At 40.0% G+C, this 23,139-nt stretch overlaps 1 protein-coding gene across 1 annotated transcript; it reads left to right on the top strand.

Annotated features, from left to right (window-relative positions):
- The first annotated feature begins 12,290 nt into the window (after nucleotides 1–12,290).
- On the top strand, nucleotides 12,291–13,757 carry LOC115991020 (MAP7 domain-containing protein 1-like). The gene is made up of 2 exons (XM_031114776.1): nucleotides 12,291–12,680; nucleotides 12,882–13,757. The coding sequence occupies exons 1-2, from the start codon at nucleotides 12,291–12,293 to the stop codon at nucleotides 13,755–13,757; spliced, it is 1,266 nt and encodes a 421-aa protein (XP_030970636.1).
- The last annotated feature ends 9,382 nt before the right edge of the window (nucleotides 13,758–23,139 follow it).

The raw sequence follows: 23,139 nt of genomic DNA, 5'->3' as shown, positions 1-23,139 counted from the left end.
TCTAACCAAACCCAAATCCTACGGCTTTCTTTTTGTCTACTTTATGCTCACAGCCTTTGGGAGCCAATGCTATATATTGCATTATACCAAGTCAAATAGCTGGCTTGATCATAGTAGGATCCACTCATTGGATGCCTAATACCCGCTCCACCACCATTTGTCGTCATGTGCAGTCTCTGTAGCTTGCTATTTCTCACTCTCTGGAGACCAGGCGTACACATTCTTTGTGAAACTGACATGTGAGCTCCCATTGACACAAGCTCAACAAGAAAAACTCTGTACGTCAAATACTCTATTATTTTGATAATTTATGATATGATTTTATATTTGATTAATGCAAAAAAACATGTTGTAATGTACGTATGTGATTCACATAAGACAGCAATTCACATGATCTTCTGGCGGAGTATGTTCTGAGGAGAAAGTATTACTTAATTATGAGAGGTATTATTTGCATAGTTTTAGGGCTTAGTCAAAATGTTTAGAAAGTTACACTTGAGTTTTTTATTATTATTTTTTTTTTTCATAAAATTTTAACACGTCTCTATCTCTCACGTGAACATCATCATTTCTAAGACTTTCCTCAACATTATTTTGTGCAAGGAAACCTATGAAAAGTGAGAGGAAAAAGTAAAGGGTAATGAAGTGCACAACTCCCGTGGAGCCGATTTCTATGCACTTTTTTTGTTTTTATTTATTCCTTAATAAAATTGTAAGAGAAAATTTAGAATAATTATTGCTTGTAAGCGGCAATGCTATTGTAATTGTAGTTGGGTAAAATTTCATAGAGGCGAAATTGTAATAAGGACTTCAGCGAAAATCAAACTATGTTGAACTCATGCCAACCCGGCAAACACCCTAGTAAAAAAAAAAAATTTATTTTCTCAATGTCCAACTTAATGGTCCATTTAGATTTAAGGAGAAAGAGGGAGAGTAAAGTTGAAATGACTCAAAATTAATCTATTTTCAGTTAATTTTAATTTACTGTTCTCTATTTTTTTCTCTCTCTTCCTTAATTCAAACAGGTCCTAAGAGTTGGACAAAAAAGCCTCCAATAATTAATTAGTTGGTAAAACCATCAGATAAGAAGAGAAATTTAAAATGACCAAGAAAATAATGCGCAACCCCCTACTCAGTAAGATGGAAAGAATTTTAATGTGAGTTTGGGTACAATAAATATTGACATGATAGTGGGCACGCCTTTTTAGGATTTATGGTACAAACTCATCGACCTATATATATGGCTAGCCTAATCTACCTTTCTTCGGTTTGTCAAGATCGACCCACCACAATATCCTTATGGTTTCTTTTTTGTAAGACCATCGTTTGATCCAGACGCTAGATGCTACATCAAGGATGTGTTAAGACTAACGGGGAATTGAGATTAAGTGCAATTGCAATTGCACCGTGTAATTAACCCTGTTCCTTAACAAAAATTTTTACATTTTTAATTTTAACTTTTACTTCCTTTTAATATTTTTTTTATCTGATGGTTGAAATTAAAAGTTGCTTTTTTCAACTCTCAATCTTAACCCTTCATCACAATAAGGTATTTCACTTGATCTCAATCCACTAAGGGAAGGTGTAGAGGTTGATCAACAATGTTAGGGATGTTAAGGCTGAAAGAAGCTTTATGGGCTTGTCAGAAATGCTGAGTTTGACACAAAGTAATGAGATCATTGAGGCCACTAAGATCGAGAAGAAGCCGAAGACAAGTCATGGAAAATGATGCCAAAAGAATTGAGGTTGAGACGGAGTTATGACCATTAAGACTAACATTATGTTTGGTTTAAGGGGAAGAGGAAAGAAAGGAAGAGAAATTAAGTTTTTTCCATTGTTTGGATAGCATAAGAGAAGGGGAAAAAAAAAAACCTATCACGAGCCCACATTTTCCTTTCCCCTTTATTCTTATTCTTTTTCACTTCTCTTCCATTCCCTTCTCTCAAACCAAGCATATATTAAAAGAATTGAGGCCAAGACGAGGCTATGACTATTGAGGCCAAGAAAGGGCTGAATAGAGCCTATGGCTGTTGAGACCAAAAAAAGTGAGGCTAAGATGACGTTGTGACCGTTGAGGCCAAGAAGGGGCCAAAGAAAGGCCTTGGGCGCCATTGAGGCCTAAAGTATGGTGCTATATTGGGCTTACCTTACAAACATGGGATTGAGCCCAATAAATATGGCTTTTGTGTGCCTTAGAGCATCAGTACCCAGTGATGCAAATGGTATATGTTGGTATTATTTAGCATCCAAGCATCAAAAAGGTCAAATACCCGACCTTCTACTTGTAAATAAATTTGCAAATGGTATATGTTCGTCCAAGACCTCTCTCTCTCTCTCTCTCTCGTTAAAGGCAGTGGGTTCAAGGGTTGTCGTATCTCTCTCTGGTTGAAGGCGACAGCATGGATCAACATGGGTTGCTCTCTCTCTCTCTCTCTCTCTCTCTCTCTCTCTCTCTCTCTCTCTCTCTCTCTCTCTCTCGGCGTGGGTTGAAGACGGCGGCATGGGCTGTGTGTCTGGGTCATTGTTGTGAAATTTTAAAATACTCGCAAGTGTACGAACCATACCTAAATATAGATTGACAAGAACGAGATCGAACCCATAGGGACTTGAATGAATGTAGGAAAATTAGTAAAATCTTAACCAAATTAATCCTAATCTAATTTAATAAAAATTGGTTATTTGCAATTAAATATACTAAGCAAATAATTAAACTAAGCATATAATATAAAGCAGTAAAGAGATGTAAACAATCTAGAGAAAGGAATTAAGGTTTTGGAATTCGCCTTATTAATTCATATCAACATATATTTACGATTATTAATTTTTCTCAACCACTACATGATAATCTAGAAATCAATCTTGTTACCATGGAGAATATTATCATTAAAACTTCTATTTAAATATCTAAAGCATGCCCTTCTTCGTTTCCTAAGTATAAAATCAAATCATCAATTGTATCTGTAACCAAACAAATCACAAGAAATATCCAATTTGAAAATCAAGAAATAATAAACCAAGCATTCAATTAATTAAGGCAAATTCTAAATCATGAGAAAAATATGATTGAACTCATATCTAGAATCTTATCTTAGTCAATTGATATGAAGTAAGAACAATTTAAATCATTAAAAAACAACTATTGTGGGAAAAATCAAATTACATAAACAATACTAATAATCCTTAATAAGGTTTTGTAAGGACGAGATTTAGTACCGAACCAAAACAGTATCCGGTTCGTACGTGAAAGGCCCAGACAATATGATTTTTAGAGCGTAGGTGTAAAGAACTAGGCTAACTGTAATCTAACCTCCCAAGACTCAATTTCATGAACGTTCAAGGTTTTTCAGTTGATATTCCGGATATTCCCCCTTAGTGACTAATACCAATCCTTCTTTTTCTTCTCCCTTTTTTCTCTCTACTTTTCGTCTCTTATTCTTTTTCCTTTCTTTTTTCTGTCCGATCCCCCCTTTTTCATGTTCTTCCTTCAGTTTATATATCTCCCTTTGCGCTCCATCCTCGCCGCACACGTGTAGGTTGGGTTCGGAGGATTTCTTTCTGTCCCATATGGTACCTCCTGGAACTTCCTATAGGCAGCTGTAAGGCTGCTTCCCCACTGTTCAGGTATCACCTCCACATTAATGCGGCCAGAGAGTTGGTTGAGAGGTCATTAATGCGGAGGTAGCTGTAGCTTCAGATATTTGTTTGCCTTATCTCTTTCATCTTTAGTCGGCTATTCTACCCTTTGAGATGACTGAATTCTGAGATCTGATCGCAATGAGACCACGTCCTGATCGTTCTCGGACGCGATCGTCCTCAGACGCGTTCTGCCGAGGACCATGGTGTCCTCGGACGGGTATATGGCCTCCGATGGGCCACTGGCCCAACAATCCTGAACTCATTCTGAATCCTATGGGCCTATTAGTCGAACGATCCCCACAGGTTTCATCCTCAACTTTAATTATAAATTTAGCTACTCCTAGTAATTGAAAGATAACACAAAAATAAAATCCTAAACATTAAACTAAACAAATAAAATAAAACTAACTGTCATGGAAGAAAACCAAAGAGGTAGCCGCACTCTCTATGTTCAGCCCTCAGCTCTAGCACTAGCCTCCTTGAATTTTGCCCTAAAGAACCTTTAAATAGGTCAAGGAATCCTATTACAAGTTGAATTCCTGTTTAGAGAAAATTCCAGATTTTTAAGCTTCACTTAACCGACGATTTTGGCCCATTTAACATCAGAATTCGGACTTTTGGTAAACTACAAAGTTGTAACCCTTTACGTTAAATTTCCAGCCCAACTTGAATCATCTCAATTGGACGTCTGAGCCGAAAGAAATGCCAAAAATACTAACTGATGTGCAGGCTGAAATCCTAATTCAAATTGGACTTGGATTTGGTACAAATTTCATTTGATTCCTTTCTTCAATTGGACTTAAATTTAATTGGGTTGGCCTTTTTTAACTTCATCATGACCCTTGTTAAAGTAAAGTCCATTAGCTTTCCTCTTTGCACAAATCCGCTTATTTAATTCCATTCTCCTACAAAAGACAAATTCACGCAGTAAGATCCAATTAAGCACAAAATTGATTATTCAGCATTATTCCAAAACCAAATATAAAATGTATGAATTAACTCAAAATAAGTATGATAATGCTTACTAATAATGATATAAACATGCAAAATTAAGTTATTATCAATTCACATCAGTCATCATGGGTCATCTTGGTCATCGTGGGTCGTCTTATCCTCTGCTTTCTTGGGCAAGATAACCAAATGTTAGCTCTTTTTGGTGCTTTCAATGATTTTATTGGTAAATCGGTTGGTTTCTCATTCTTTGATTTGTCTTTGAGAATTGGGTGGTGTGACTAAGAAGCTCGGCAGTGGAGTTTGGGTTTTGGGTTTGTTGTGTTTTGCTAGGTTGATTTAGGTGGTGCAGTAGTGGTGGAGTGGTGGTTGTGTTGTTGATGATGGTGGTGGCAAGTTGTGTTGTTAGTGTTGTTGATGATGGTGGTGGCAAGTTGTGTTGTTGATGATTGGCAAGTGGTGGGATGGTTAGGTTTGGATGGTGGTTATGTTTGGGTTTTTGGTTTGTTCACGGTGGAGAGAGAAAGGGGGAGGAAGAGAGACAGAAATTAGAGAGAGCAGAGAGATGGTATTGGAATATTTTATTGTGTAAATATAATACTTTAATGTGTGTATTGGAAAATAAAAGTTGGAATGTTGGGTGTGTTGTAAAATAGTATGATGTAATAAATAAAGTAGCTTTTAAGATGGTAAAAATGAGATTTTTTGAAGAAATCGGATGCTAATACTCTTAGAAGAAGACTTGGTTTGGTGCCTCCAGAGCGGAGCTTCTTTTGTGCTTCCAGAGAGAACTTTGTTTTGTGCCTTAAGGGAGGTTGAGTCTTTCTCTTTGCTGTTGGGGCGTACAATACATGCGGCTAAACATTCATAGTTCTACTTGCAAGTTACATCTATATTTTATTTCATTTTCTGGGCTGAGAATACTGATTTCTCAAATGTCAAATTGTTGCTTTAGCCAGCATTTTGTACAACAAAACAATTTATTGAAACACTTTCTTGGGTCATGGTTCATATTATAGTTATGAAGAGCATATCTCAAATATTTCTTGGGTTATTAGAGGACAGGGACGGAGCTACATTGAGATTTTGAGAATATATATATATATATATATGTGTGTGTGTGTGTGTGTGTGTGTGTGTGTGTATAAAAGGATTGAAAAATAATTTAGACACAATAAAATTAACCTAGCCCCCCTGTATAAAAGGATTGAAAAATAATTTAGACACAATAAAATTAACCTAGCCCCCCTCTCCAAATCTTGGCCCCTTGAACAAAAAATGCTCAAACAACACAGAAGAAAAGAAAGCCTCAAAGAGCAAGAAAGAAGGAATGAACTGTTAGCTACATCAAGCTTGAGAATGGTTGCTTCAAGCTCGTGAAGATCGGCCACAAATAGCTCTGCAAATTAAAGAACTCCTACTCTAACTCCAAATAGTGTCATTTATGACTATGTTGGTCACACCAAAAACTAGGGGTGTTTACCAAACCACACAAATTGCATAAACTGCAAAAACCACCCCACACCATAAATAACAGTACACTGCACCGCACCGCACTGCATCGCATGGTGTAGTGAGGTTTGTGGTTTTATAATAAAAAAACCGCATCACACCACACCCTCTCTATATATTAATATATTTATTTATTTTTAATATTAAATATATTATTAATAATTCAATAACCCTAGTTTTCAAAAAAAAAAAAAGTTTGATAACCTTATCAAGCGTTGACTAGGAAAGCCAGCCCAAAATAAAGAAAAATTAGCTCAATAGTTTAAAACTTTGCCCATAACAAAGGGAAAAATTAGTTTTTGACTTAGTAGGAAAAATCCAAAATTTGAAAAATATACTCTCTTCAAATCATTCAAACCGTATCTTATACATAGTATCATACATGTGAAAGCAAAAATGAGGAACAATGCAGTTATTGTTTTAGCTAAACTCTAAACTGCACCACGTCACATAAATGACTACAAAAATTAGGTGTGATGTAATTATGACTTTACTTAAATTGCACCATAAAATAAGATAGTAAAAATGACTCAAAATCATACCGTGCCGCACTGCGAATACCCTTGACCAAAACCAAGTCCTCTCTGCTACTTAAAGTCTCATTCTTTGATCCCTCTCTCCCTCTCTAAACCGCACCCATGCTCCCACGGTTTAAAGTACAAGCTCCTTTTCTTTTGTTCTGTGTCAGGTGAAATGAAATAAGTAATAACTATGCCTGACTTTTCTCTTTACTTGTGTGGTGGAGGAACTTCACTTGGAGTTGTGGTTTCTTCACTCTCCACGTGTAGACTTGGTTTATTTATTTATTTATTTTTTAACTCTTACTTAAATAGAATACTTTAAAGTTAGGCCATTTTGATAATCTGCACCTGGAATAATAATTTTAGATTGATATTATCTAAATGTTTATTTCATAGAAACAACACTATTAATTCAACAAGTTTTACCAACAGGTGAAGTGTGATTTTTAAAATTGTTTACCCAAATAGGTAATTAGTGATTAATTAGTAAAGTTAGTGATTCATAAAGAAAAAAATAATGGTAAATTTAGTAAAAACATTTGATTGATTAATGGGTAGTAGTAAAGCGCAATACATTATAAATTGATACTGCTGGTAGTGGGGTAAATTTAAAATAGAATTTATAAATTGACAACTATGGAATTATAAATTGGTAAATAATAAATATAGAATTAATGCATCATGCATATTGTTCATAGTCTTATATTTGTTTATACTTTGTAATGATAATTAGTCATTTTATGAGATTTAATCATAGATGATTTTTGACATTTAAAAGAACGTATAGTTTCCTTTTCATAGATAATTTCATTATATTTGTTGATAGTTTGTTAATACTTAATACTAAATGAAAACTTACTTGAATTTTCCTTTTTTTCTTTTTTCTAAACCTCAACCCCCTTACTAGAAATCTTGGCTCCATCCTTGTTAAAGGACCTTGTACCTCCCATAGATTAATCTAATTTCCTCACTTGCTTTACCTGCGCAGCTTGTGTTTAGTAAGGGGTCCTACCATTCCAATTGTAAAAGATAACAAATCAGCTATCCTCATTCAAAAATATACCAGAGACTCTTAAGAGCCTTTTGGAGACACCTGCCCCCAGAGAGCCCTGCTGTCGTAGGAGACTGCATGCGCATGGAGGAACAAGGAATAAGGGACCTCGAGAGAAGGCTACAAATGCTATGAAATGAGCAGCAATCGCTCATTGTGCGGGCGATCATCCTAAGTGAGTCGGTGACCAGAGAGACTAGAAGAAAGAATAAAGTAGTTACAGTCTCTTCCATCTACTGGTTTTTCCAATTTCAGGCCAAACCTTTGACTTATTCCAGTTTCGCAAATAATGTAGTTAGCATAATGCTTTTGAAAGAAAGGCATATGTGGTAGTTTATGTAGTCACCAAAATCAAGTAGTTCTAAAATGTTGGGTTGGGTAGCCCTATTAGTTGTTGTGGGTCAACTATGCTCGAGCATGTACTTGTTTTGAGTTCTTATTAATTTAATATAAGTTTTTATGGATTGATCACAGGCAGTTAGAGCAGGCCTTTACTAGATAGGACAAACCGTAGATCTAGCTGCTAATATAGATGCAACGGTTATGGAGTTGGATTAGAGCGGTCGGGCCTTACTCCATTCGCTTTGCTCGATATAATAAGGCTTAAGATCATTCCTACTTGCCTTTGAGTAGCTAGTAGTTCAATAGCGGTCGAGAGGACAGGATGCAACAAAGAAATAGTTGGACCTCAGTTCTTTGTTCTTGTCCGCAGGTTATATACTTAATAGGCTGTTAGGAAGACAGGTCCCCGATTATCCTTATCCGTATCGGTCTTTCCGGGCTAACTATTTCAAAGATGAACTTTTTCCCCTGCTGCCTAAAGCTTGCCATCAAGCACTGCCAACTTAGGCAACTCTCTGCAATTGATCATTGGCGATAGGTTCTCGTTCCAGCCATCACGGTATGCGCGATTGAGATTGGAATTATAGATCATAACTTTGTGGCAATTGGTTAGATATGTGAAGCAGTGAACACATACTTGATATTATAAAAGGAATGGAATAAATAGTTTTAATTACTTTATTGAAGCTTCAATCTTTGCCAGCGTTTGGTGAGATTATGACTAATGAGAAATTCATTGGTGGGTGGGGGATTTCATTGACTTCAAAATGGATATAAATGCCATTGTCTTCAATCACATAAGTATTGTATCAATTGAAGTTTACCACATAAGAAGAATAAGATTTAAGTTAAGGAATTATTTGGAGTAGAGGTTTTTTTTTTTTTTTTGGGAGAGGGAGCTGATAATATGTGAAACAGTTGCATGCAACATCCTTCCTACATTAAGTTGGTCACATACTTGTGGGATTTTCACCTTCATATAAGCACAACTCACCCTATATCCCATATATAAGATAAATATTGTATGTAATGGTTACATAAAATAACATATTCATAGGAGGAGTTGAAGAGTTGGACCTAAATGCACTCTTCCTCAAAAGATGAGCTAAAGGCACTACTAAGCCAATATGCATTTGGCTGAATAGCGGTTGAATTGACCTGATAACTAATGGCTACAGTGACAAAGAAGCAACGCCACCACTAATCATGGATAAAAAAAACATGCATTATGCTTGGCATCTCTCTGATTCTCAAAATATGGATTATGCTTGGGTGCAGAGAAATCTTGTTATTTATGATTATTGCAAGGACTGTGAAAGGTATTCCCACATTGCTAGCGGAGTGTTTATTGAGTCCATGGGATTGATGAGGAAGTGATAAGGGATAAATAGCTTTTGATATTGTAAGGACACAATTTGGGCAAAAATGGCCCATTACCATCAATTTTGGAAATAATTTGCTCAGAAACACTGTTTCCGAACTATATAGCAATCTACCACTTTTTCGGGCCTATAGCGGCGTTTTCTTGAAAAAAAATTTTATAAGTCCCATAACAGGTTCAAGGGGCCCTATAGTGGCGTTTTTAAGCCCTATAGTGACGTTTTTGGGCCCTATAGCGGCGTTTTTCTGCAAAAATTTTTTGTAAGTCCCATAACGGTTTCAAGGGGCCCTATAGTGGCGTTTTTAAGCTCTATAGTGACGTTTTTGGGCCCTATAGCGGCGTTTTCCTGCAAAATTTTTTTTATAAGTCCCCATAACAGGTTCAAGGGGCCCTATAGTGACGTTTTCGGGCCCTATAGCGGCGTTTTCAGAAAAAGTGGTATTTCCCTAATTATTTCCGAAACAGTGCTCTGTTACTAAATATTTCAAAAATTAATGCTAATGGGCCATTTTTGCCCACAATTTGTAACAACCCAAAATGATACTGGGTTCGCACGTAAATAAGCCCAAACAATATAATTTGTAGAGCATGGGTGTTAAGAACTAGATTAACTTCTGTGGAATGAAAAGGTTCACCCTTACGTATACTGAAGGCTCAGAGCTGGCACAACGATCGTTTTGTTTTGATATTCGATACAGTTCTTTTGCCTTTTTTCACGTTCTTCTTCTTCAGTTTGTGCTTTATTTTCTTTCTTTTTTGTTTCAATCTCTCTCTTGCATGTTCTTCCTTCAGTTTATATACCATCTTCCGTGTTCCATCCTCACCGCACACGTGTAGGTTGGGTTCTGGAGATTTCTTTCTGTCCCATCTAGCACCTCCTGGAACTTCCTATGAGCAGCTATAAAGCTGCCGCCTTACTGTTCAGGTATCACCTCCACATTAATGCGGCCAGAGAGTTGGTTGAGAGGTAATTAATGCAGAAGCAGCTGTAGTTATAGATATTTGTTTGTCTTTTCTTTCTTACCCTTGGTCTGTTATCCCATCTTCAGTGGTGACATAATTCCGAGGTCCGGTTGTAACAAGACCGCGTCCTGATCGACCTCGGATGCATACTGCCGAGGAGTATGGTGTCCTCGGACTAACACGGAACCCTACTTTTATGATACTGATTACCACCCCCCCTCGGTAATTGCCTTATGACCTGACTTGGCCTCCTCGGACGGATATGCATCCTCGGATGGGCCATAGGCCCAACGATCCTGACCTTAATGGGCCTGTTGATTGACTGGCCCCCACAATAGCCCCTCAAAATCCTACTTTTCGACTCCACGGGAGAGAAGGTGGATTTTGACATCATAAGCCCGTACCCATGCGTGTTTTGGGGCATGCCCCTGACGCTTCAGCATCCCGATTTTGGCAGCATTAAATTTTGGCAAAGCCCTTGTCTCCCACGTTCGACAGTGAGATCTAAATCAAACGGTAGAAGGCCTCCCTTGTTTTGTGAGCGGGAAATTTACCGCTCACAATCCTCACATGACTATAAAGGCATTCTCAAATTAACCCTGTACCTTACCTTCGATGATTACGTGGTTCCAGAGCTCATACATTGAACTTGCCTTTCTCTATTTTCGTTATTTTCCTGGCGACTACAAATAATCGTACTTTGTCCGAGGTCCTTCCTTTGAACCTGTAAGTCTTCTCAAAGTTTTTACCACTTTTATTTCATACCCAACAGTCTTTTCTGATAAGTCTTTTAGAAAAATGGGGAAACAAAAGAATCCATTTCGATGTCTCGTTGAATCCGAGGAAGGTATTAGAAACTTTCGCTCTAAGTATAACGTCCCCTCAACGGTAGGGATGAGGTACGCAGCCCAAGGGGAATGGGCTGATGCTAGACAAACTGGGGAAGTAGTTATTCCCATGATTGCTTTTATAGAGGGCGGGATGACTATCCCCATGGGTAGTATCACTAGGAGTTACCTCAACTTCTTTAGGCTATCCCCCACCCAGTGTGCTCCAAACATGTTTAGGGTCTTGGGAAGTATAGACGCTTTGAATAACAGAATGGATTTAAAGTTAACCCATCATGATGTGAATTGGGTGTACAACCTTCATCACTTAACCGGTTAGGGGTATTATCTCAAGTCGAGATATCCTGAGGTAAGGCTGATTCAGTGCCTTCCCACTTCAAACAAGAACCTAAAGGAGGATTTCCTTATTTTCTCTAGGGAATGGCACAATGGTCTGCCTTGCCTGACAATAGAGGGAACACCAAGTGGGCGCCTAGTCATAGATCTATAATATTTAATTCGCGAACACATTTTTTTTACTTTTTTCTTTTTAATCATTTTTGTCTCCAACAATTTTCACCTTCGATTCAACAGTTTTGTAAATAGACGCTACACAAAGCCCAATCTTAGGTTAGTCAACAAGGCGAGCCTAGATAAGTTATTGAAGGCTGAAATATACGTGAACGAGGTTGACGGTCAGCTCCGGGCAGCACACTTAATTCTCGGCTATACCCCCCTTTCTTTTGCTTTTCAGGCGCCGAAGTGCGTGATTAGAGTCCGCGATCCTCGGCTTCACCGTATCAGTGTTGCCTATGAAGGGTTCATTGTTCTAGAGGGTATTCCGCTTCCTCAGTACACACCTCGCACAGAGCCTCTTTTTGTAGCCAGCGTCTCGGCAAGAACTTCGTCATCCCTACCTATCCTCAGGGAAAAGGAAATAAAAGGGAGAAAGAAAAAGGGGAAAGGTGGGGAAAGGTGAGGAAAAGGTTGTAGCAGTATCTGAGTCCTTGGATGATTTCGGGATTTTTGATCAACCCACAAGACCCGAGGAAAATCCTAACGAGATGGGGATACAAAGAAAACCCCAGAAAAGCTTGTTGGAGCTGATGGAAGGTCAGCCGGGAAAGAGTGCGCCTGCAAAATCAATACCATCCCAGGCTTCATCTCTTCCAGCTAGGTCTCCTCCTCCCCCTTCTCGTCAACCTCCTCGGCCATCACCACAACCAGCGCTTCCTAACGCTGTCGAGCAAAAAATGCGCAGAAAACAGAAGGGCAAGGAGGTGGCAGACACAAGCAAGCCTCATCCAACTCGAGAGGAGGATGCCCAACGAGCTGCAAAGCAGCAGAAAACCAAGCACCAAACTGCGCAAGGCCAAGAGAAATCTAATTCCCAACATCCTGAACCACATGCATGGTTACCAGCACCTATGCACGGTGGGGAACCCCTGCGAGATGATGCATCTATAAGGGACTTTAACGGCGGCATAGGGTGTCACGTAGCCTCGGCCATAGAGGAAGCCTTATTGCTCCCAAAAGATATGGCCGAGATAAAGAATATGAGGAAGAATGAACTTATACTCGACAACAAATGATATTTGGGCATGGTAAGAAGCTAACTTCTATCTTTTTCATTTTGTGACTGTTACTCACCAATATGCATTTTTCATTGACTATAGTGTTAACCTTTTTTCCTACAGATCATCCAAAATACTTTCAAGCTAGATGAGATGCTCAACGCTTGTTCCGATCAGCTAGATGATGAAAGAAAAAGAAGGGCAACGGCTGTACAGACCTTGTCCAAATTTGAACAGGACTTGGCCGATGCAAAGAAAAAGTTACAGGCCGAAGAGCAAGCTCGCAAGAGCGCCGAGTCGGCATTAGAAGGCTACCAAAAGCAGGCCGAGAACCAAGGGAAACTTCTGCGTGAGGCGAATGCCGAGCTAAAGAAGACTCAAGAGCAAGTCCTAGTTCTTAGGAAGCACCTGGAGGAAACTCAAAAGCTAAGGGAGCGAGCTGAAAAGTCCAAGGAGCAAGCCGAGAAAGCAAAAATCTGTGCCGAACAAGCAATGAACGAAGCTGAGCAGAGAGGCTACGAGGTTGGCATAGCTGAAACTGAGAAGGCTTTGAGAGCCGAGGTTCCGGAGGTATGCCGTATCTACTGCGCAAGGACTTGGAGTGAGGCTCTTAACCGTGTTGGGGTTGAAGCCTCATCTGAGTTACGTAAGCCAGAGAACGTATTCTATCCCGAGGCGATCCGCCCCTTAGTTCTTCTACCCCATCAGGCTGATGCTCCCTCTTCAATTATTAACCTCACCGAGGAGGTTTCGCCTCACAATTCTCCTCCCCAAGGCCAGCCGGAATCAGCTAAAGAGGGACTTGCCCCTCCAGGAGCTTCCCCAGACAAGACCACCACCGCTCCGGAGGCAAAGACGGCCTCCCAAGGTTTTCAACGGGATTTGGACTCCACAGTACCAACTGGGGGCGTTACCAAAGCAAAAGAGGGAATCACAACTTCGGAGGCAGACATACCCGCCAGCCAGAACCCAAAGATCCAATTGAAATTAAAAAAGTAGAACTTGTTTTGTAGCTTAACTAGACATCTAGTAGGGGACCTCCTTACTCATTTTCTTACCGCTTTTACTACCTTATGTTATTTTTGTACTCGTTCGCTGTGTTATCGTAATTTGAATAGATTCATTTCGACTACCTTTTGCTTGCATAGGGTATTTTTACTCATACATATCATCAATCGATAATTAGCAATAGGCAATAAGCGTTAATACAACAGGGTCTTAGGGAGATGTTTTTGATATGCACGTATTCTTTCCAATCAATTGCAATTCTTTACAAAAGTTCATAAACTAAATAAAATCATGCCTTCAGTACCTTGATTGTACGCCAACTTATGTCTAAAGATCTCTCTTTGATTCCCCAATGAGTGTTACAGGGCGTTATTTCCAGTTAAGTTTGTGATTAGAAGATCTATCACAACTCAGTTACTGCTCAACACTTCAATACGCATCATAGGACGTTAATTTCCACCAAGTTTGCGATCCGAGGACCTGACACAACTTAGTTTCTGTCTAACATTTCAATATACATCATAGGCGTTAATTTCCACCAAGTTTGCGGTCCGAGGACCTAACATAACCTAGTTTCTGTTTAACATTTCAATATACATCATAGGACGTTAATTTCCATCAAGTTTGTGGTCCGAGGACCTGACATAACTTAGTTTCTATTTAACATTTCAATATACATCATAGGACGTTAATTTCCACCAAGTTTGTGGTCGAGGACCTGACATAACTTAGTTTCTGTTTAATATTTCAATATACATCATAGGACGTTAATTTCCACCAAGTTTGTGGTCTGAGGACCTGACATTACTTAGTTTCTGTTTAACATTTCAATACACATCATAGGACGTTAATTTCCACCAAGTTTGTGGTCCGAGGACCTAACATAACTTGGTTTCTGTTTAACATTTCAATACACATCATAGGACGTTAAATTCCTACCAAGTTTGTGGTCCGAGGACCTGACATAACCTGGTTTCTGTTTAACATTTCAATATACATCATAGGACGTTAATTTCCACCAAGTTTGTGGTCCGAGGACCTGACATAACTTAGTTTCTGTTTAACATTTCAATATACATCATAGGACGTTAATTTCCACCAAGTTTGTGATCCGAGGACCTGACATAACTTAGTTTCTATTTAACATTTCAATATACATCATAGGACGCAGGAGCACAGGATGTATAGTTGACGTAAATTAAAAGAGATATTTGAACTGAAATACTTTTATTCATAATAATACCTCTTGAGATTATTTACATTCCAAGGATGAAGTACAGCTTTTTCGTCTAAGTCTTCTAGATAATAGGCTCCTATTCCCGCTACAGAAGTGATCCGATATGGCCCTTCCCAATTAGGTCCCAGTTTTCCCAAATTTGGATTCTTGGTGGCCCCCAGAACTTTCCTCAGCACTAAATCCCCTACGGCTTACGGCCTCATCTTCACGTTACTATCATAGCCCTGCTTGAATTTATGTTGGTAGTAAGCTAGTTGAACCATCGCGCTCTCCCTTCGTTCTTCAATCAGGTCCAGACTTTTCTCCAACATCGCATCATTACTATCCGAAGAGAATGTACTGGTACTTAACGTGGGGAATCCAATTTCCAGGGGAATGACGGCCTCGGCCCCATAGGTCATGGAAAAGGGAGTTTCCCCCGTTGAGCGTCGAGGTGTTATCCGATACGTCCAAAGCACATGTGGCAATTCTTCCACCCACTTTCCTTTCGCATCATCCAATCTCTTCTTAAGCCCATTGACTATCACCTTGTTAACAACTTCAGCCTGCCCATTGCCTTGTGGATAAGCCGGAGTGGAATATCTGTTTCTTATACCCAGTTCTGAACAATATTCCCTAAAGGCATTGCTATCAAATTGGAGTCCATTATCTGAGACAAGAATGCGGGGAACCCCAAATTGCGTAATAATGTTCCTCCAAATAAACTTCTTCACATCTACATCTCTGATGTTCGCCAAGGGCTCAGCTTCAACCCATTTAGTGAAGTAGTCTGTGCCAACCAGCAGGAACTTCTTGTTTCCTATGGCTTTAGGAAAAGGGCCAACAATGTCTAGCCCCCACAGGGCCAACAATGTCTAGCCCCCACTGGGCAAAAGGCCAAGGGTTAGAGAGAGGGTTAAGAACTCCTCCAGGTTGATGGATATTTGGAGCATATCTTTGACACTGATCGCATTTCCTAACGTACTCCTGCGCTTCCTTCCGCATATTTGGCCACCAATACCCTTGCGTGATGGCTCGACATGATAGAGACCTTCCTCCCGTATGGCTTCCACAAATGCCCTCATGCAGTTCCTCCAAGATTGACTCTGCTGTCTTAGGAGGCACACAGAGCAGGTATGGCCCAGAGTAGGACCGTTTGTATAACTTTTTGTCCTCAGATAACCAGTACCGAGGAGCTTTCCTTCATATTTTCTCAGCTTCCACCTTATCTTCGGGCAATACGTCACTTTCAAGAAATTTTAATATGGGATCCATCCAGCTTGGCGACAGACTGGTTTGATTGATTTGACAAACCTCCATTTCTGGTGAGGTGGGGGTACGCAGGTCTTCGACGATAATCACCCGAGGAAGATTTCGTACTGAGGAGGTGGTAAGGGTTGCCAAGGAATCAGCGTGGGTATTTTCACCTCGGGGAATGTGCAATAAGTCGAAAGACTCAAACTTTGTTCGTAGACGCCTAACCCGATCCAGATACCCTTGCATCCTTGGGTCTCGGGCCTCCAACTCCCCTCTCACCTGGCCGACTACCAATCTCGAGTCTGAGAATAACTTCACTGCCTTTCCACCCATTTTACGGACCATACTCATTCCCATTATCAAAGCTTCGTACTCTGATTCATTGTTAGTAGCCGAGAACCCTAATCTTAACGACTTCTCGATGATGACCTCCTCGGGGGATATCAACACCAATCCCAATCCTGCTCCCCGTTGGTTTGCGGCCCCGTCCACGTACACCCTCCAGAAGGACCCACCTTGTGTGGATATTAGGCTAATCGATTTTTCATCCATGTGACCTTGACTCCCACTAACTTCTTACGGGCATTCGGCGAACACAGCCACCAGATCGGCAAGGACTTGACCTTTCACAGAGGTGCGAGGCATGTATTTGATATCGAAAGCACCCAAAATCGTGCCCCACTTCACAATTCTCCCGGTGTAGTCAGCACTTCTGAGTATGGACTTAAGAGACAGTTGGGTCAAGATAACCACAGTATGCGCCTGAAAGTAGTGCGGAAGTTTGCGTGTTGCATGGACCACCGCCAATATGGCCTTTTCTAATGACAAATATCTCACCTCGGCCTCATGGAGGGATTTACTTACATAATAAACTGGCCTTTGGTCGCCATTGTCTTCTAGTATCAAGACGAAACTAACTGCATGAGAGGCTACCGCCAGATAAGCAAACAACACCTCATCCACCTCAGGGCTAGACATGATAAGTGGTCTGGATAGGTATTCTTTCAACTGCTGGAACGCTTCAGCACACTCCGCGGTCCATTCAAATCCTTGCCACTTATGTAATAGGTGGAAAAAAGGACGACACCTCTCAGCCGACCTGGAGATGAACCAATTTAACGCAGCAGTCATCCCGGTCAGCTTCTGCACCTCTTTTGGATTCCGAGGTGCTTGCAAATCATTAATGGCCCTAATCTGGTCTGCGTTCACCTCAATTCCTCTATGGGTCACCATGTACCCCAAGAACTTCCCGGAACCTACACCAAAGGAGTACTTTGAGGCATTCAAGCGTAACTTATGTTTTCTCAGTATCCCGAAGATACTCGTGAGGTCCTCCACGTGTTCGGACACCACCTTACTTTTAACAACCATATCATCGATATAAACTTAAATACTTCTACCCAGTTGCAGTTCAAACATTTTCGTCATCATGCGTTGGTAGGTAGATCCAGCGTTTTTCAAGCCGAAGGGCATCACCTTGTAATGGTAATTCCCAATCGGGGTCAAAAAAGCAGTCTTTTCCTGATTGTTGGCGGCCAGCGAAATTTGATGATACCCTTGGAAGGCATCCAAGAAACTCATCCTAGGGTGTCCCACGGTCGCATCCACCAACTGGTCAATCTTCGGCATGGGAAATGGATCCTTGGAGCAAGCCTTATTGAGATCCATGAAGTCGACGCACACCCGCCATTTTCCTGTCTTCTTTTTTACTACCACCGTATTGGCCAACCATTGAGGATAAAAAACTTCCTTGATAGCCCCAGCCTGTTTGAGCTTGGCAACTTCACTTCTAACTGCCTCAGTGTGTTCCTTCGATGGTCGCCGAGGAGGTTGCCTCCTAGGCATAACGGCGGGATTCACGTTAAGTTAATGACAAATGAAACTCGGGTCCACCCTCGGGGCTTCATACGGGTTCCATGCGAAAACGTCCACGTTGGCTCGGAGGAATTCCAACAAACTCGCTTTCTCTTGCAAAGGCAATTTAGCCCCAATCTGAAAGAATTTTTCTAGATCACCTGCAACAACTACCTTCTCCAGATCTTCACACTCTACCCCACCGGCTGGTACGTCCACGCCTGATACTGGGGACTTTAATTGCTATAACTCATTGTCAGCCGTAGCCGAGGTTTCTGCTTCTGGCCGATGCTGTATAGCCGCTACTAGGCATTGCCGAGCAGCCACCTAACTCCCTACTATTTCCAACACTTGGTCTCCGGATGGGTACTTCACCTTCTGATGCAAAGTAGACGAGACCGCCTTAAAGGTGTGAAGCCAAGGTCTGCCCATAATAGCCGTGTGCGGAGAGAAAACATCTACGACAATAAAGTCCACCTCCACCACATCCGTACCTGCTTGCACAGGCAGCCTGATCAGTCCTTTAGGAGTGACCAACCTTCCCTCAAAACTCACTAGAGGAGAGTTGTAGGTTGTTAAGTCCTCTGGCTTCAAACCTAGCCCCTTGTACAAATCTGGATACATTACATCCACAGCGCTACCCTGATCAACCATCACCCTTCTGACATCATACCCGCCAATCCTCAACGTTACCACCAAAGCATCCTCATGGGGCTGTATGATCCCAACCATGTCCTCATCCGAAAAGCCTAGAATCAAGGGGACACGCACCTTGGCTCTTTTCAATGCTTGGAAATGATCATCGGCCGGGGATCGGGACACCGACAATACTCTGGAGGGGCAAGATCCAGTCCTTCCCGGGGCCGCAAAGATAGCGTTAATTGTACCCAGAGGAAGTCTTGATGAAGCATCCCCACGCACCTCTGAACCTGCTTGGCTCGCCCTTCCACTGGAGTGATGCAAGAGCTATTTTAATTTCCCTTCACGGACCAACTGTTCTAAGTGGTCCCACAAATTCCTACAGTTATCCGTCGTGTGCCCATGATCCTGATGATAATGGCAGTACAAATTCGAGTTGCGCTTCCTAGGCTCTCCCGTCATCTTGTTCGGCCATTTGAAGAATGGCTTGTTCTTTATCTTCTCCAAAACCTGCTACACTGGTTCTTGAAATACTGCATTAACCACCTGGGCGTCCGCCGAACCCGACTGCCCAGCGAAATCCCTCCGTGGTCGGCTGTTATTATAACGGTCCAACCTGAAATCCCTCCTCTCCTGAGGGATCACATTGGCCTTTCCTTTTCCCTGAAGTTGATCTTCCTCTACCCTTCTGTATTTATCTATTCTGTCCATCAGTTGGGCACACTGGTGACAGGTTTACCCGTCAGGGATTTCCTCAAATCGTGATCAGCTGGGAGACCAGCTTTGAAAGTGGTTATAGCCACAAAATCGTTCTTTCCTTCTATTTCATTGAACATTTCCCAGTACCTATCCGAGTAATTCTTGAGAGTCTCACCCTCTCGCATAGACAGAGTCAGCAAAGATCCCAAAGGCCGAGGAGTCCTGCTGCATGTAATAAAGCGAGCACCAAAAACCCAAGTCAATGTTTTGAAAGATCCTACAGAATTGGCCCTTAAGCCGTTGAACCACCTCATCGCCGTCGGACCCAAACTCGATGGATAAACTTTGCACATCAAAGCCTCGTCCCTAGAATAGATAGCCATCTTCTAGCTGTAATAGCTTACATGTTCCACCGGATTCGAATGGCCATCATACAGAGAGAACGTAGGCTGATGGAATCGCCGAGGATGAATCGCATCATCTATGTTTCTCGTAAAAGGCCACTTGAAAATTTGACTTAGGGCTTTGTTCATGGCATCGTTTCCCAAGCCCCTGCTAGGTGGACTTCTACGCTTACGTCGATGGCGGTGCTCCTCTTCATAGGAGAAAGTCTCGCTTGGCAGAGTTCTCGATCTCCGCCTATAACTAACTCCATCCGACTCCTCAGATGATGGCTCGGAGCAAGGTGGGGAGCGCTCCCGCCGTGCATGGCGCAACTCCCTCTTCAAATTTGCAATCTCCCGTTGCAGATTCCCATCATACTTCGCGTGGGAGACGTGACTCTTCCCACGAGAGTGGCTTTTGATGGTATGAGTTGTACGTACACTCCCCTCATGGCCGTCTCTCCGTTCAGGACTCCTTCAAGGATCACCATGCTGGGAGCCCCTTGACTCCGCCTGGTGCAGGTTGACATCCTCCTGATGCAGTCCCACAGCGTGGTGATGCGGACCCACTTCTTCCATCAGAAACGTTGCACCGGAAGTCCTTCAAGTTAATACAAGTTCTTCCCACAAACGGCGCCAATTGTAAGGACACAATTTGTAACGACCCAAAATGATACTGGGTTCACACGTAAATAGGCCCAAATAATATAATTTGTAGAGCGTGGGTGTTAAGAACTAGATTAACTTCTGTGGAATGAAAAGATTCACCCTTACGTATACTGAAGGCTCAGAGCTAGCACAACAATCGTTTTGTTTTGGTATTCGATACAGTTCTTTTGCCTTTTTTCACGTTCTTCTTCTTCAGTTTGTGCTTTCTTTTCTTTCTTTTTTGTTTCGATCTCTCTCTTGCATGTTCTTCCTTCAGTTTATATACCATCTTCCGTGTTCCATCCTCACCGCACACGTGTAGGTTGGGTTCTGGGGATTTCTTTCTGTCCCATCTAGCACCTCCTGAAACTTCCTATGGGCAGCTGTAAGGCTGCCTCCTTACTGTTCAGGTATCACCTCCACATTAATGCAGCCAGAGAGTTGGTTGAGAGGTAATTAATGCGGAGGCAGCTATAGTTATAGATATTTGTTTGTCTTTTCTTTCTTACCCTTGGTCTGTTATCCCATCTTCAGTGGTGACATAATTCCGAGGTCCGGTTGTAACAAGACCGCGTCCTGATCGTCCTCGGATGCATACTGCCGAGGAGTATGGTGTCCTCGGACTAACACGGAACCCTACTTTCATGATACTAACTACCACCCCCCCTCTCGGTAATTGCCTTATGACCTGACTTGGCCTCCTTGGACGGATATGCATCCTTGGATGGGCTACAGGCCCAACGATCCTGACCTTAATGGGCCTGTTGATTGACTAGCCCCCACAGATATCATTTTCAAAAAAAGTTTTATAATACTTCGGTATAAAAATTTGTAATTCTGTGTCATTATTGTATTAGATTAATATTTAGATATTTTATTTATTCAAATTTTTATTCTAAATTTAAATGTCTTCTTTTGCTAGAATTACATTTACATGTTGAGTTGTGACTCTAAACTGCTTAAAAAAAAATAATTAATACAATTACTAATTAGAGAAGTGTCATGTAAAATAAGATCAGATTATCTCTAGATATTGATAATTTTTTAAAGCTTATAAATCTTGAGCTTAAGTTTTTTTTTTTTTTAATAGGAGCTTAATTTTCTTTCACATAAATAGTCGGAAATTTATTTGTATGTCAAAAACAAAGGAGAACGGGGTATGAAGAGCCTAAAAATTCAAATGTTGACAATGTAAATTTCCTTATTTTCTTATTATATTTGAATAAAGAATAATATATGTTTGTGGGTTTAAATAAAAAATATATATTATTTTCATGTTTATGTTTATTTTTATTATGTTTTTATTTAATTTTTATTTTAAAAATAATCATTCTTAATTAATATATTTGTAACCCTTTTAGATCTTTTAAATTAAATATAAAAAATAAACTAGTAAGTTTGCATTTATTAGTTATTTGATATCCATGATTATATGCAAGGCATGACAATAAACATGTAAAGAAAAATAAAATAAAATAAATATATTGGAATTAAATTATATTGTGAAATGTGATAATTTTTTTAAAATTACAATATAACATTATACACTTTGGCACTTTTTTGTTATTGCCTCTACGTGGCATGTACTCATTCCACCACTATTTTGTTCAACAACATCCTCTAGAATTCGTTTTCGTTCAAGAACCAAAAAAATAAAAACTTAAAAAATTATAATAACTAAAAGTAATGTAAACAACTATAACCTTTCACAGAAGCCAAGACTGTCCCTAATTAAATATAGGTTAATTGGCACAGTAGCTAATCTTACATTACACATAATTTCCCAATTGCAAGAAAACAATGTGTTTTTTTACTACCAATTGGGATAGTTGCAAGTTTCCATCCATAACTTATCATGGTTTATATACTTGGCACATTTGCTATGCAATTTGAAAAAATAGATATATTAAGTGATATAAAACACATTTCCCCCTTTAGATTTAGATTCGGGAGATATCAAAGCTAACTAAACTAAATCTATTATCGTTAATAATATTAAAAAAAAAAAAAAATTTGCCACTACTTTAGGAGCTGCATATGATAAGATTTTTTAGCTCACAAGATTTCAACCAATTTAGATTATAATTACCGCTAAAAACTCATCTATTTAATTCAACTTGTTTAGAAGATTCAGAGAATATCCTTGATTTTTTTTCCCCCTTCAAATGCACATTGCATGTGAGAACAAAAAATGTATACATCTAATATTTAAAAAATAAGGTTGAATTATCATTAGATACTGAAACTTGTTTAGAGCTTAGAAACTATGAAGCTTAGCTTCTTTTGCAAAAATAGTAAGAAAATGATTTGTATGATAAAAATGAAGGAGAAAAGGGTATGAACAACCTTAAAAATTCAAATGTTAACATTGAGATTTCTATATTTTCCTATACTTCTATTTGAATAAAGAATAACACATGTTCATGGAACAATAAAATTAAAATATTTATTTTCATGTTTATGTTTATTTTTATGATATTTTTGTTTAAGTGTTATATTATAGACCTTTTAGATTATTATTTTTTTCTATATATATAAGAAGCACATACACAAAATAAACAAGTAAGTTGGCATTTTCTAGGTTATTCATAAAAATAAAAACTAAACTAAACTAAACAGAAGGCCCACCCTATATTAAATTCCTGGTTCCATCCTTGTTTCTAATTCCAATGGCAAC

The sequence above is a fragment of the Quercus lobata genome, chromosome 5 (genome assembly GCF_001633185.2).
Source record: "Quercus lobata isolate SW786 chromosome 5, ValleyOak3.0 Primary Assembly, whole genome shotgun sequence".
Classification (NCBI taxonomy): domain Eukaryota; kingdom Viridiplantae; phylum Streptophyta; class Magnoliopsida; order Fagales; family Fagaceae; genus Quercus; species Quercus lobata.
This window is presented reverse-complemented; position numbering and strand designations above follow the sequence as displayed.